This window comes from Hyperoodon ampullatus (genome assembly GCF_949752795.1).
Source record: "Hyperoodon ampullatus genome assembly, chromosome: 4".
NCBI lineage: Eukaryota > Metazoa > Chordata > Mammalia > Artiodactyla > Ziphiidae > Hyperoodon > Hyperoodon ampullatus.
The window spans coordinates 143,843,440-143,857,581 of NC_136917.1; the positions used below are offsets into that span (position 1 = coordinate 143,843,440).

General features: G+C 34.7%; 1 protein-coding gene across 2 annotated transcripts in view; it reads left to right on the plus strand.

Moving 5' to 3' along the window:
- Positions 1-14,142, plus strand: part of RICTOR (RPTOR independent companion of MTOR complex 2) — a gene marked incomplete at both ends in the record, with an annotated part of 116,365 nt that overhangs the window by 69,322 nt on the left and 32,901 nt on the right. For both annotated transcript variants that reach the window (XM_079702361.1, XM_079702362.1), the window contains 7 exons: positions 1,920-1,987; positions 9,575-9,657; positions 10,736-10,823; positions 11,361-11,451; positions 11,564-11,630; positions 11,775-11,855; positions 13,506-13,606. In XM_079702361.1, the coding sequence (XP_079558487.1) occupies positions 1,920-1,987; positions 9,575-9,657; positions 10,736-10,823; positions 11,361-11,451; positions 11,564-11,630; positions 11,775-11,855; positions 13,506-13,606 (579 nt within the window). The remainder of the gene's footprint in view (positions 1-1,919; positions 1,988-9,574; positions 9,658-10,735; positions 10,824-11,360; positions 11,452-11,563; positions 11,631-11,774; positions 11,856-13,505; positions 13,607-14,142) is intronic.

Sequence of the window (14,142 nt, forward strand, 5' to 3'; positions counted from 1 at the left end):
TATTAGTTCACAGTTCAGTAGGTCAGAGGTCTGGCAGGTTCTTATCTGGAAGTTCTGGTGAAGAAGCCATTTATTTCTAGATTCACTCAGATTGTTGGCAGAATTCACTTCCTGGCTCTTATACAACTAAAGTTCCTGTTTTCTTGCTGACTGTCAACTGGGGCCTACTCTCAGCTTCTAATGGCCACCCTCTTTTCCTGGCGCACAGTACTCTTCATCTTCAAACACAGCAGGAATTCCTTGAATCTTTGTGCTTTGAATCTCTCTGACTTTTTCTTCTGCCTCCAGCTAGAGAAAGCTCTCCAGTTCGATCAAGCCCACCAGATGATCTCCCTATCTTAAGGTCTGCTGGGCTATATAACATAAACATAATCACAATCATGGCAATGATATCATATTCACAGGGATCCAGGGAATAAGACCTAGACTCTTGAGAGGATAGGGGCATTTTTAGAATTCTGCCTACCAGGATAAGCAAGAGATGAACCTGGATATTTTTTAGAGTTGAGGAGAGGGGAGTACATTCCACCAAAATCCTTTCTTTTCTGTTTGGTTCAGTACTTTGCTTTCCTCAAGTTTCTGGAGTATGGGCAGTTTCTGGAACATGGGTACATTATAGCTAGGGAATAAGGAAATGGGTGGTTTTTTTTTTTTTTTTACAATACTACTAACTTATCAAATAGGTTAGAGATTGGATTACCAGGCAATCAGTATAAGTATGTCACAAACATTTTTAAGAGAAGGAGCACCAAAAGCTTAATCACACAGTTGTCTGATTCTCATTTCTTCCACCAACCCCCCTCCCCATTTTAGTTTCTGTTATAGTGTCATGTTGATTAGTACAACAGAGCTTAGTGTGGTTGGTTTGTATGTGTGGGGGATGTTTTTAACTGTTTCATTTCTCTTTTGTAAACTATCTGCTTGCTTACCATTCTTTAATTTGATTTTCTGTCATTGTTCTTTATCCCTTCTGTTTTTATCTTTCCCAGTTCTCTGGATTTCTGTATTCTCACAACTGTTAAGAACTTTAACATTAGGGAAGTAAAAAAGATGGCACAGAAAAAAAATGGACTGTTGACAGGGTAGAGATGGTTCAGGTGGCATAAATAAAGAGTACAAGGTTGCTATTAAGTATTAAAACTGGCCATAGACCATATATGGAAAATGTTTAACAATGTAAGTAATACTATTGGTTAATTAATTGTCATAAACTATTAAGTAGAAAGGAACAAGTGAGATGATTGGATACCAGTTATAAAAGAAGAAAGTAGCTGGTAGTAGGCCCCAGCTGACACAAAGAAAACAGAAACCTCAGTTGTATAACACCAAGGAAGTGAATTCTGCCAACAACCTGAATGAGCTTAGAAATAGATCAATAATAATATCTAGTTATCTAATAATATCTCGGTGAATATCTGAGTTGTTGAGCTTGCTTGGTAGAAATGCTCAAATAAATTTGGGACAAGATTTTTGAAGTAAAGAGAATACATGTGGTAAAAGTAAGAGGTTTATGTGGTAATTTTCTTTGCTAAGGGGCAGTATTTTGACAGAGATGCTTATTAAGCAGGCTGGTGTTGTCTCTAATGCTCAATTAAATTAAAGGTGTTAGTGAGCTACCTAAGAATAGTTTTCAGAAAGAGCAGGAAAAGTAGAACTCAGTGGGAAAGCGGAATTTATAATTTGTTTTAAAAGATGTTGTGAATTTTAAATGGGGGGAGGTGTGATCAGTACATAATTGGGTAATTTGCTTTGGGGTAGATCTGATCTTTATTTTCTTTTAATATATTGTTGAATTTCCTATGTAAGTATTTAGTTGTTAAGTAATGATAGCTCTTATTCTGATAGTGGTAGGAAAAACTCAGTTTTTATTTTAACATTTAATTTCTTTGACCCCCCTACCCCCCCACCTCACCCAACAGAGAAGACAGAGAAGCAAGGTTTCTAGCAAGTAAAATGGGAATCATAGCAACATTCCGGTCATGGGCAGGTAAGTTCCTCTGTGCTGCTTTATAACATCCAATAAGAAAAGCTTGGCTATTTTTTCAAATGTTGAATAGTTATTGTAGCATCTGCTTTAGATGTTAACCTAGTCTTTCTTTATATGTTATCATTAGAACCAAGAGGGGTTTGTACACAAGTCTTAAAATTGACCATTTGTAAGTCAATGTGCTAATGATAACCTGGGCATTAAAATAAACTTAAACAAGAGCTATACCAAAAAAATGTTTAAGAGTGTTAGTTGAATATGTAACTAAAGTTTGTTCCTAAAAATATAATGTAGAATGTCATAAATACCAAATAAACAAGATAGGCCATTAGTAGTCCCAAATTACATTCTTTTTCATTATGGTTTATTACAGGATGTTGAATATAGTTCCCTGTACTATACAGTAGGACCTTGTTGTTTATTTTATATATAGTAGTGTGTATCTGTAAATCCCAAACTCCTAATTTATAGCTCCCCCACTCCCTTTCCCCTTTGGTAACCATAAGTTTGTTTTCCCTGTCTGTGAGTCTGTTTCTGTTTCATAAATAAATCCATTTGTATCATATTTTAGATTCCACATATAAGTGATATCGTATGGTATTTGTCTTTCTATCTGACTTACTTCACTTAGTATGATGATAATCTCTAGGTCCATCCATGTTGCTGCATATGGCATTACTTCATTCTTTTTTATGGCTAAGTAATATTTCATTGTGTGTGTGTGTGTTTATCTCACATCTTTATCCATTCATCTGTTGATGGACATTTAGATTGCTTCCATGTCTTGGCTTTTGTAAATAGTACTGCAGTGAACATTGGGGTGCATGTATCTTTTATTTATTTATTTAAATTTATTTTCATGTTTGCTTTTTTTTAATTTTTATTTTACTTTTTTATATAGCAGGTTCTTATTAGTTATCTATTTTATACATATTAGTGTATATATGTCAGTCCCTCTCCCAATTCATCCCCTCCCCGCCCTGCTTTCCCCCCATTGGTGTCCATACGTTTGTTCTCTACATCTGTGTCTCTATTTCTGCCTTGCAAACCAGTTCATCTGTACCATTTTTCTAGATTCCACATATATGCGTTAATATACAATATTTGTTTTTCTCTTTCTGACTTATTTCACTCTGTGTAACAGTCTGCATGTATCTTTTCAAATTAGAGTTTTCTCTGGTTATATGCCCAGGCATGGGATTGCAGGATCATGTGGTAACTCTATTTTTAGTTTTTAAAGAAACCTCCATACTGTTTTCCATAACGGCTGCACCAATTTACTTTCCCACCAACAGTGTAGGAGGGTTCCTATTTCTCCACAACCTCTCCAGCATTTATTATTTATAGACTTTTTTTTTTTTTTTTTGCGGTACACGGGCCTCTCACTGCTGTGGCCTCTCTTGCCGTGGAACACAGGCTCCTGACGCACAGGCCCAGCGGCCACGGCTCACGGGCCCAGCCGCTCTGCGGCACGTGGGATCCCCCTGGACCGGGGCACGAACCGGTGTCCCCTGCATCGGCAGGCGGACTCTCCACCACTGTGCCACCAGGGAAGCCCTATTTGTAGACTTTTTAATGATGGCCATTCTGACTGGTGTGGGGTGATACCTCATTGTAGTTTTGATTTGCATTTCTCTAATAATTAGTGATGTTGAGCATCTTTTCGTGTGCCTATTGGCCATCTGTATGTCTTCTTGGGAGAAATGTCTGTTTAGGTCTTCTGTCCATTTTTTGATTGGTTTGCTTGTTTTTTTGTTATTGAGTTGTGTGAGCTGTTTGTATATTTTGGAAATTAATCCCTTGTCGGTTACCTCATTTGCAAATATTTTCTCCCACTCCATAGGTTGTCTTTTCATTTTGTTTATGGTTTCCTTTGCTGTGCAGAAGCTTATAAGTTTCATTAGGTCCCATTTGTTTATTTTTGCTTTTCTTTTTTTTTTTTAAATTTTTATTGGAGTATAGTTGATTTACAGTATTGCGTTAGTTTCAGGTGTACAGCCAAGTGAATCAGTTATACATATATCCACTTTTTTTTTTTTTTTTTTAGATTCTTTTCCCATGTAGGCCATTGCAGAGTATTGAGTAGAATTTCCTGTGCTATACGGCAGGTTATTATTAGTTATGTATTTTATATGTAGTTGTGTGTACATGTCAGTCCCAATCTCCCAGTTTATCCCTCCCCCACTCTTGTCCCCTGGTAACCATAAGTTTGTTTTCTACATCCATGACTCTACTTCTGTTTTTGTAAGTAAGCTCATTTGTACCCCCCCTTTTCTTTTTTAGATTCCACATATAAGCGATATCATATATTTGTCTTTCTGTGTCTGACTTACTTCACTCAGTATGATAATCTCTGGATTCATCTTTGTTGCTGCAAATGGCATTACTTTGTTATTTTTTTATTGCCAATAATATTCCACTGTATATATGTACCATGTTTTCTTTATCCATTCCTCTGTTGTTGGACATTTAGGTTGCTTCCATGTTCTGGCTATTGGAAATAGTGCTGCAGTGAACATTGGGGTGCATTCCTTTACACTAACAATGAAAGATCAGAAAGAGAAATTACGGAAACAGTCCCATTTACCATTGCAACATAAACAATAAAATACCTAAGAATAAACCTACCTAAAGAGGCAAAATACCTATACTCAGAAAACTATAAGATATTGATGAAAGAAATCAAAGACGACACAAACAGATGGGAAGATATACCGTGTTCTTGGATTGGAATAATCAATATTGTGAAAATGACTATACTCCCCAAAGCAATCTACAGATTCAGTGCAATCCCTATCAGATTACCAATGGCATTTTTCATGTAACTAGAACACAAAATCTGTATGAAAACATAAAAGACCCGAATAGCCAAAGCAATCTTGAGAAAGAAAAATGGAGCTGGAGGAATCAGGCTCCCTGACTTCAGACTATACTACAAAGCTACAATCATCAAAACAGTATGGGACTGGCATAAAAACAGAAATATAGATCAATGGAACAGGCTAGAAAGCCCAGAAATAAACCCACTCACCTATGGTCAATTAATCTACGACAAAGGAGGCAAGAGTATACAATGGAGAAAAGACAGTCTCTTCAATAAGTGGTGCTGGGAAAACTGGACAGCTACATGTAAAAGAATGAAATTAGAGCACTCCCTAACACCATACACAAAAATAAACTCCAGATGGATTAAAGACTTAAATGTAATGCTGGACACTATAAAACTCTTGGAGGAAAACATAGGCAGAACACTCTGACATAAATCACAGTAAGATCTTTTTTGATTCACCTCCTAGAGTAATGGAAATAAAAACAAAAATAAATGCGATCTAATTAAACTTAAAAGTGTTTGCACAGCAAAGGAAACCATAAACAAAACAAAAAGACAACCCTTAGGATGGGGGAAGATATTTGCAAATGAAGCAACCGACAAGGGATTAATCTCCAAAATATATAAACAGCTCATGTGGTTCAGTATCAGAAAACCAGATAACCCAATCAGAAAATGGGCAGAAGATCTAAATAGACATTTTTCCAAAGAAGGCATACAAATGGCCAAAAAGCACATGCAAAGATGCTCAACATCACTAATTATTGGGGAAATGCAAATCAAAACTACAGTGAGGTATCACCTCACACCGATCAGAATAGCCCTCATTAAAAAGTCTACAAATAATAAATGCTGGAGAGGGTGTGGAGAAAAGGGAACCCTCTTGCACTGTTGGTGGGAATGTAAATTGGTACAGCCACTGTGGAGAATGGTATGGAGGTTCCTTAAAAAACTAAAAATAGAACTACCATATGACCCAGCAGTCCCACTCCTGGGCATATACCTGGAGAAAACTGTATTTTTGCTTTTATTTCTATTGCCTAGTAGTCCAGTATTTCTTGAAAGGAGGGATTATACATGTTTTACTTCTCCATGGAATAAAAAGCAAACATTTTTCTTAAAATAATACCACCACTAAATGTGTTATTTTGTATTAATGATTACCTCTTCCTTTTTTTAAAAAATTTATTATGTAATTTTTGGCTGCGTTGTCTTTGTTGCTGCATGCAGGTTTTCTCTAGTTGTGGCGAGCAGGGGCTACTCTTCATTGCAGTGCATGGGCTTCTCATTGCGGTGGCTTCTCTTGTTGCAGAGCACAGGCTCTAGGCGCACAGGCCTCAGTAGTTGTGGCACGTGAGCTCAGTAGTTGTGGCTTGCGGGCTGTAGAGCGCAGGCTCAGTAGTTGTGGCGCATGGGCTTAGTTGCTACGCGGCATGTGGGATCTTCCCAAACCAGGGCTGGAACCCGTGTCCCCTGCCTTGACAGGTGGATTCTTAACCACTTCGCCACAAGGGAAGCCAACCTCTTCCTTCTTGACTTTGCAGAATAATTTAAGGGATAGCATACAAAGGAGTATAGCAATAAATAGAACAGGAAAATTTACTTGAACATTTCTGTATACTTAAGTAACCAGCTAACATCTTTTCCATAAAAATGACTATCCCAGCTATAGACTTGGCCCCTAGCCAATATATGTACAAGGACTTCCTCCGGCCTCTCACATTTTGGTAAAAATCCCAACCTTGCTATACCTCATGACTGCCTATTTCCCCTTATCCTCATGGACAACCTAGGATTCTATGAGGGCTCAACCATCACACATCATTTTTTATACTTTACTAGCCTCCACACATCTTTCAACGTAGAAAACCAACACAGTCCTCCTACCAAGGTTAACTGTCAGTGCCCTTGCCTCAGAAATCACTTATAACTTTATTTTCTGTAGCTACAGCTACCGTCCTTCACCATTCTTCAGCTTCCTTGCCATTAGAGTGGTTTCTTTCTTCCCCCCAAGAATGAATTCTATCCAACTCTGACCACCAGTACAGCCTAGCTATTGTCTTCTCATTCTCCCTACTGTAGACTCTGCTCTCCAGTCACTGTACCTCTAATCTCAGTCAGTCTCTTGTTTCTCTTAAACATTTTTCTGCTGTGCTTCAGTTTGTCCTAGAGTCCTTTAATGCAGTGATCATTAGAAACTTAAAAGGTCAGAGTGTTCTTCCCTTCTATTGAAGTAAGAACTGGAATATTATTCAAGTTAGAATTCTGAAAACATTTTCTCACAGAAATCATTTCCTAAATAGTATTAGATTCTGTGATACTGTGTATGGGTTAAATGAGCTTTTGTATGTTTGTAATGTTATTTCTGCCATATATTTCAAAATCCAAAAAACTGACTGAAAAATGAACTTTTAGAGCACAGTTTCTTTTTGAGTTGCAGTAGCCTGTTTTCCCTATTAGTGCAGACTATGATTGCAGATCATTGTATCTTAAGCTATAATCTCTCAAATTACTGTCAGACATCAAAGTTTGAGAAACACTATTTTGGTATTATAAGTAAGTCTGTCTATTATGTTTTAATTTGAATTTTGAACCTAAGTGCAAAGAGAAGATACATATTATTCATAAATATAGATATATGTGCTTAGCTAGAAATAACAGGGAACTTCAGAATCCTATATGACTTTTTAGAAATGTTTTCCTTTACTTTTTAAAAATGTTTTCCCTAACATTTTATTATCAAAAATTCCAACTATACAGAAAAATTATACAGTGAACACCATATACTCCTACCACTTAGATTTTGCTCTATTTGCTTTATTACATATCTACCCATCTGCCTAGTCCTCTGAGAATTCATCAGTCCTCATGTTATTCTAATGCATTTTAAAGAAGTTGCAAAATTAAGTGCTCCTGATTCCTAAACACTTCAGCATGCATATTATTACCTAAAGTTCAGTATTTGTTTAGGGTTCTTATTTGGTTATTTTTGTTTGTTTCTGAGGGTTTTTTTTGGGGGGGGGATGCTTTGAGGTAAAATTTACCCCTTACAGTGAAATGCACAAATCTTGAGTCTGCAATTTGATGAGTTTTGACAAATGCTTATACCTGTGTATCCAAACTCTTTTTAGGATATAGAATATTACCATCATCGCAGAAAGTTCTCTCATGTCCCTTCCTAGTTAATCCCTGACCCCACTCCTGTAAGAAGCAACCACTGCTCTGTTTATTTTTTATCACAAATCATTTTTGCCTGTTCTGGAACTTCATTTAAGTGGAATCATAGTATATGTATACTTTTGTGTGTAGGCTTTTTTCACTCAACTTAATGATTCTGATTTCACTCAGCATAATGCTACTGATTCATGTTGTATATATCAGTAATATTTATTGCTGAGTAGTATTCCACTGGGTAAATATATCACTGTGTTTTTAGCCTTCCTCCTGTTAGTGAATACCTGACCTGTTTCCAGTTTTGACTGGAAACATTCTTAGCTCTATTCTAAATAGAGCTACTGTGAGCAGCATTGTAAAATTTTTTTTCAGATATAAACTTTGTTTCCTTTTGGGTAAATACCAAATAGAACTGCTGAGTCACAGGGTGGATATATGGTGTTTTTTTTTTGGCTGTGTTGGGTCTTCGTTGCTACACGCGGGCTTTCTCTAGTTGTGGCGAGCAGGGGCTACTCTTCTTTGCAGTGCGCAGGCTTCTCATTGCAGTGGCTTCTCTTGTTGCAGGGCACGGGCTCTAGGTGCATGGGCTTCATTAGTTGCAGCACGCGGACTTAGTAGTTGCAGCGCTCAGGCTTCAGTAGTTGTGGCACGCGAACTCAGTAGTTGTGGCTTGTGGGCTTTAGAACACAGGCTCAGTAGTTGTGGCGCACGGGCTTAGTTGATCCACAGCATGTGGGATCTTCCCATACCGGAGCTCGAACCCCTGTCCCCTGCATCGGCAGGTGGATTCTTAACCACTGCACCACCAGGGAAGTCCCGATATATGTTTAGTTTTATGAGAAACTGCAAGACTTTTTCTCAAAATACTGAAGCACTATTTTATACTCCTGTCATGTAGGTATGTGAGTTCCAGTTGCTGTACATCCTTGCCAGCATCTGGTGTTATCAGTTTTTAATTTCAGCCACTCTAGTGGGTGTGTGACAGTATCTTATTTTGACTGTAATTTGCATTTCCCCAGTGACTAATGATATTGAACACTTTTGTGTTTATTGGCTACTTACTGATACATATCTTTTTTTGTGACATGGTGTTAATATGTTTTAAATTGTTTGAGTAAATTCTCTCACTTAATATTTTGATCCATGCGGTTTATTTGAAGTCTGTTGGTTATACTCTTCTGTGCATTCGTTAAGTTTTAGACTTAAACTTTTAAAAGGCAAATGCCAAGCAAAGTTTATCAGTTTAGGTTGAGAAAGTGTTAAATAAGCAAGACATTGTCTTATTCTCTCCAATATCCCTGAGAATCACTCATCAGAAAATGGGAATAATAGGCAGTCAGATTCATGAAACCTTTTTGGGTATGAAACAAACAGAAGAAGTAATTTAAAGGATAAATTATTGATAGCCTCTAATTGGGAAATTCAGAGAATGTTTGAAATATACTATCAATTATGATAATCAAATAATGTAATAGTGTAATTTGGCTTGGAAAAATGTCACATTTTGTATTATGGATACATTACTACAGAAAATTTTTTTGAAATTCAAATCAGTTATTTTTTTTTCTTTTTATCTTTTTTAGGTATTATTAATTTATGTAAACCTGGAAACTCTGGGATTCAGTCTCTAATTGGAGTACTTTGCATTCCAAATATGGAAATAAGGGTAGGTAAAAGTTATTCTGATTGTTTCATTCGTGGAGTTTTAGTGGAGGAAATTAATTGGAAAAAATTTATTTCAGGTAATGCTTTTTCCTCATGAATTGTTAGTCTGTATCACAGAGCATTTTAAAAATACATGAATAAATATTTACTACTTAGTTGAACCCTAAGAATATAATATGAGTCATTTGAAACACTGCTGTTGTTAGGAACTAGGGCTGTATTAAAATTAGATTAAAAATGTGAAATTAATTATGCTTTATTCAATAAAAAGTGCAAACAATACACAGGGGCATTCTCATTGTAAAAGGTTCAAGCAGTACAGAAAAATATACTTAAAAAGTAAATATAGTATTTATGCAACTTATGCCTTCTAACTTGTGTTTTTATATGTTATGAGTAGTGGTTCTGATTAAAATTGGGGTATTTATATCCTTTTTTTTAGACATAGTTCTAAGTTATTAGTGTATAGGAATTGTGTTAAACAACTAAAACAAATTGAAATTAGAGGAAAAAAATTAACTCTTCATGTGGTTCTTCCTTTTCCTCTTTAATGTTTTTGTTTTAATTTTGTTCAAAGGGACAAAATTTGCCCCTTTGTTTCTTATTATTAGTAGTAAATATTAGCTAGACGTGCCTTGCTTAAAATGTGAACTAAAAATAAAAGCATTTAGAACATGGAAGGATGTAATTATAGTTGGAAAGGTTCCAATTCAGTTGACTTCTTACTCAGCAAATGGTGAAAGAACATGGTCCTTTGAGTCTGGCCGACTGAGGTTTGACTCCTGGTTTTATTATTTATAGCTCCATGACCTTGGGCAAATTATTTTTAACCTTTAAATGTATTTCTTCATGTGTACAGTGGGGATAATAAAAGATTTATTGACAAGATTACATCATGTATATGTAGTAAGCATTCAGTAGTTATCTCTTCTGTAATATAGGCCTGATAATGATAGTTTTCTAAAATACAGTAGTTCTGTTTTTATCAATTTTTTAATCTGTGAATAGGACATTAAAAAAATTGCAAACAAAGATTTATTCCATAAAAATAAATGAACTGTATTTATTTGTACTTGCAGCGAGGTCTCCTTGAAGTGCTTTATGATATATTTCGTCTTCCTCTACCTGTTGTGACGGAAGAGTTCATAGAAGCACTGCTCAGTGTAGGTAAGTATTGAAGTGCATTCACTACTCATATATTATAATTTTTTAAATGGATTATCTAATGGAGACAGAGTTCCTCAAAGGAAAAATACTGAACTAAATATTGAATATCATTTTCTTTTCTTACTGCCTATTTGTGGCCTGAAATTAATATAAAAATAAAACCTCAGATAAATTTCTAAAAAGAAATTTTAATTTCTTCTCCATCACCCTAGCTCCTGAAATGAGCAGTGAAATTAATAGAAGGATGGACTAAGAAAGGAAGAGAGGAGTTAATAAGAAACCTTATGTGATTCTCACAGTAGATTATTTGATTCTTGTTATTTTATTTTAGCCCACATGACTCTGAGTTCCTCAGTGAAGCAAGTTAAATCTGTGTTCATTTACATAAATCATTTTTTTCTGTATGCCTTCTTGAGTCTTTTTTTTTTTTTAACGAACATTTAAGAAAATTATTTGTAGCCTGCTTAGCTGATGGTTATTTGAAGTGTTTCATTGGTATATTATTTTCTTCTAACTATCTAAATTTAACTATTTTAGATCCAGGTAGATTCCAAGACAGTTGGAGGCTTTCGGATGGCTTTGTAGCAGCTGAGGCAAAAACTATTCTTCCTCATCGTGCCAGATCCAGGTAGACTTCAGATATAGAAATAGTTCAGATTTATTACAATTACTATTTTTATGTTAAATTTTGTAGTGTATGGAACAATATTTAAATTTTTCTGTGCCGTGCTTATTTCTAGGCCAGACCTCATGGATAATTATTTGGCACTGATACTCTCAGCATTTATTCGTAATGGGCTTTTAGAGGTAAGAGTTATAAACCTTATTTTATTCTATTTTATTTATTTTATTTTCTCTAACAGAATTCTTTCAGACCAACAAACATATGATGCATAATTATATTCATATATACTGTTTTGCAACTATGATATTTTCTTCTTATTTTCAAAGGGTTTGGTTGAGGTGATAACAAACAGTGATGACCATATCTCAGTGAGAGCTACCATCCTTTTAGGAGAGCTTTTACATATGGTAAGTTTAACAACTTCTGATTATGTTTCATACTATTAATGTTTTAATTTATGAAACAGGCTATTTTAACGATGTTACTTTGCATTATCTCAAAAAAATAAGTTTGCATTTATTTGAATGTTTATCTTTGCATTAAAAAGAACCCTTGATACCTTGTATCTTATCTTTGTAAATGGAATAAATATAAAAAATAGAGAACTGAATATTGCTTTTTTATACTCACTTTTGATGCTGACATTTTGAGTCCTAAAAGTCTTTCTCTTAGAATGACTTCTTACCTAAAAAGCATGAAATTACAAAACTATAGGTATTACTTCAGTCAGCTAAATCGAATTGATATATAATAGTCCGTGCCTGAATTTTAGAAAACTTTGTGGAAAAAAGTATAAATATAACTGCCTCATTTGAACACATACTTCTCTGTAAATTTGTAAGTTTAGGTTTGGAGGGTGGGAATCTTTTTTTGGGGCCATGATTTTATGACATCAGTAACTTCTGGAAACGAGGAGCTAGCAAAGTAATCTGATCATTCTCTACTCCCAGCAGATCAAGCAGTGAGGGTACTCTGATTATTTGCAAATTAGAAATTTATATTTCTGTCACCGATTAGTTAATAAACACTAAATAAAAAGAACCACTTTAAACTCATTAAGAAAACTTATGGCAAATCTTTTAAAATTATGTTATGGCTTATTATTGGCAGAATATTTTTTGTTTTTGTAGTTGTTTTTGGTCCCTTCCATCACCAGGGTTTTTTTCCTACATAGCAGTTGGGCTTTGTGAGTGAGCAAAAGAGAATTAAACAGAGTTTAATGATAACTGTCTTGTTAGACAGTTGAATTATTTAGCCACTTGCTCTGTTTTCCTTCAGTCCATCTATGAGATAATTAAGTAATATTGCAGAATCTCAGGTGTGATTATTTTTATTTTAATTAAGATACCATTTCTGTAAGGATGTCAATATCCAGAATTATTTGCCTTTATGTGAAGGAATCTCTTTAATAAATTTCATCCATTCCCTTCCCCCATACACCAGAATTCTGTGATTCCCTTGAAATATAAAAGCTAGTCATTTTGAGTATAGCAGTGTTAGTTCATTGCTTGTTATTCTTACATCTTCTGGCTTCCACATTTAATTAATTTGTCTTTATTGGTAGAAAGCAGATTGGGTGGTAGGACTTTGTTTGGAAAGCAGAAGACAAGTTTCTTATTTAAAGATTGTTGCAATATGAGACAAACCTGTTTTGAGAAGGTGGTTTTTAAACCTAAAAAGTCAACTGATAAGTTATGATATTGCATCCAGCAGTTTAAATGCTACTTTTAACATAACATTATAACACTGGATCCAAGTTTTGACGTATAGTCCTTTTAGATTATTTAAGAAGTGAGTTTAATTGGGTACCACTTAAAATTATAATTTAATGTTATAATAAAGGGTGTATGAAATTTAGAGTTTTATTAACGTAATATGAGCCTGTATCTTTATATTTGTTACAACTCATCCTTGTTGAAAGTAGATGAGATAAAAATTAGCTATAAGTATATAGTAGAAAATGAATAATTCATGAGTAAAACCTTTTAGCATTATATCTGTGGATAATCTGTAACATAAAATACTCTATTTTTCAAAAATATTATGGTTCATTTTAGGCAAACACAATTCTTCCTCATTCACATAGCCATCATTTGCACTGCCTGCCAACCCTAATGAATATGGCTGCATCCTTTGATATCCCTAAGGAAAAGAGACTGTAAGTATCAGAGCTCTAGCAAAGCTTGTGCCTGTATATTTAATACCCACTTAGATGACCTTGTCTTCTTTATAAGAAAGTAGTATATATAGGTTATACCTGGGAATTATTTAGGGAAGCCTTTGGGTAAGAGGAAAATCAACAATTTTTAAAAATAATTTGTATTTTAGGCTACAGAGTATTTTAGTTTAGTAAAATCAACCCTTTTCTAGCATGTTTCTGGACAAGGACGTAAACTTTCTACGAGATCAGTAAAAATATTGGGATTGAGAGTTTTTTGGACTGTTTTATGTTTTGAGCAAGAGTTCAGTCTCTTTTTCAATGTCTGAATTATTTCAAATTAAAGCACAAAGACTAACAGTGTATTCTTTTGTATGTGTGGTTAAAAATGTTGGAAAAAGAAAGTTGGAATTTATATATTTAGGCTTCATTATTTTTTTGGTAATGTTTTGAAATGTAGTTCATTAGCTATTCAGAACTAGGAATTTTTGTTAAGTTATAATACATTTCTCAAAAGTTTAGTTAGCTTTATTAAT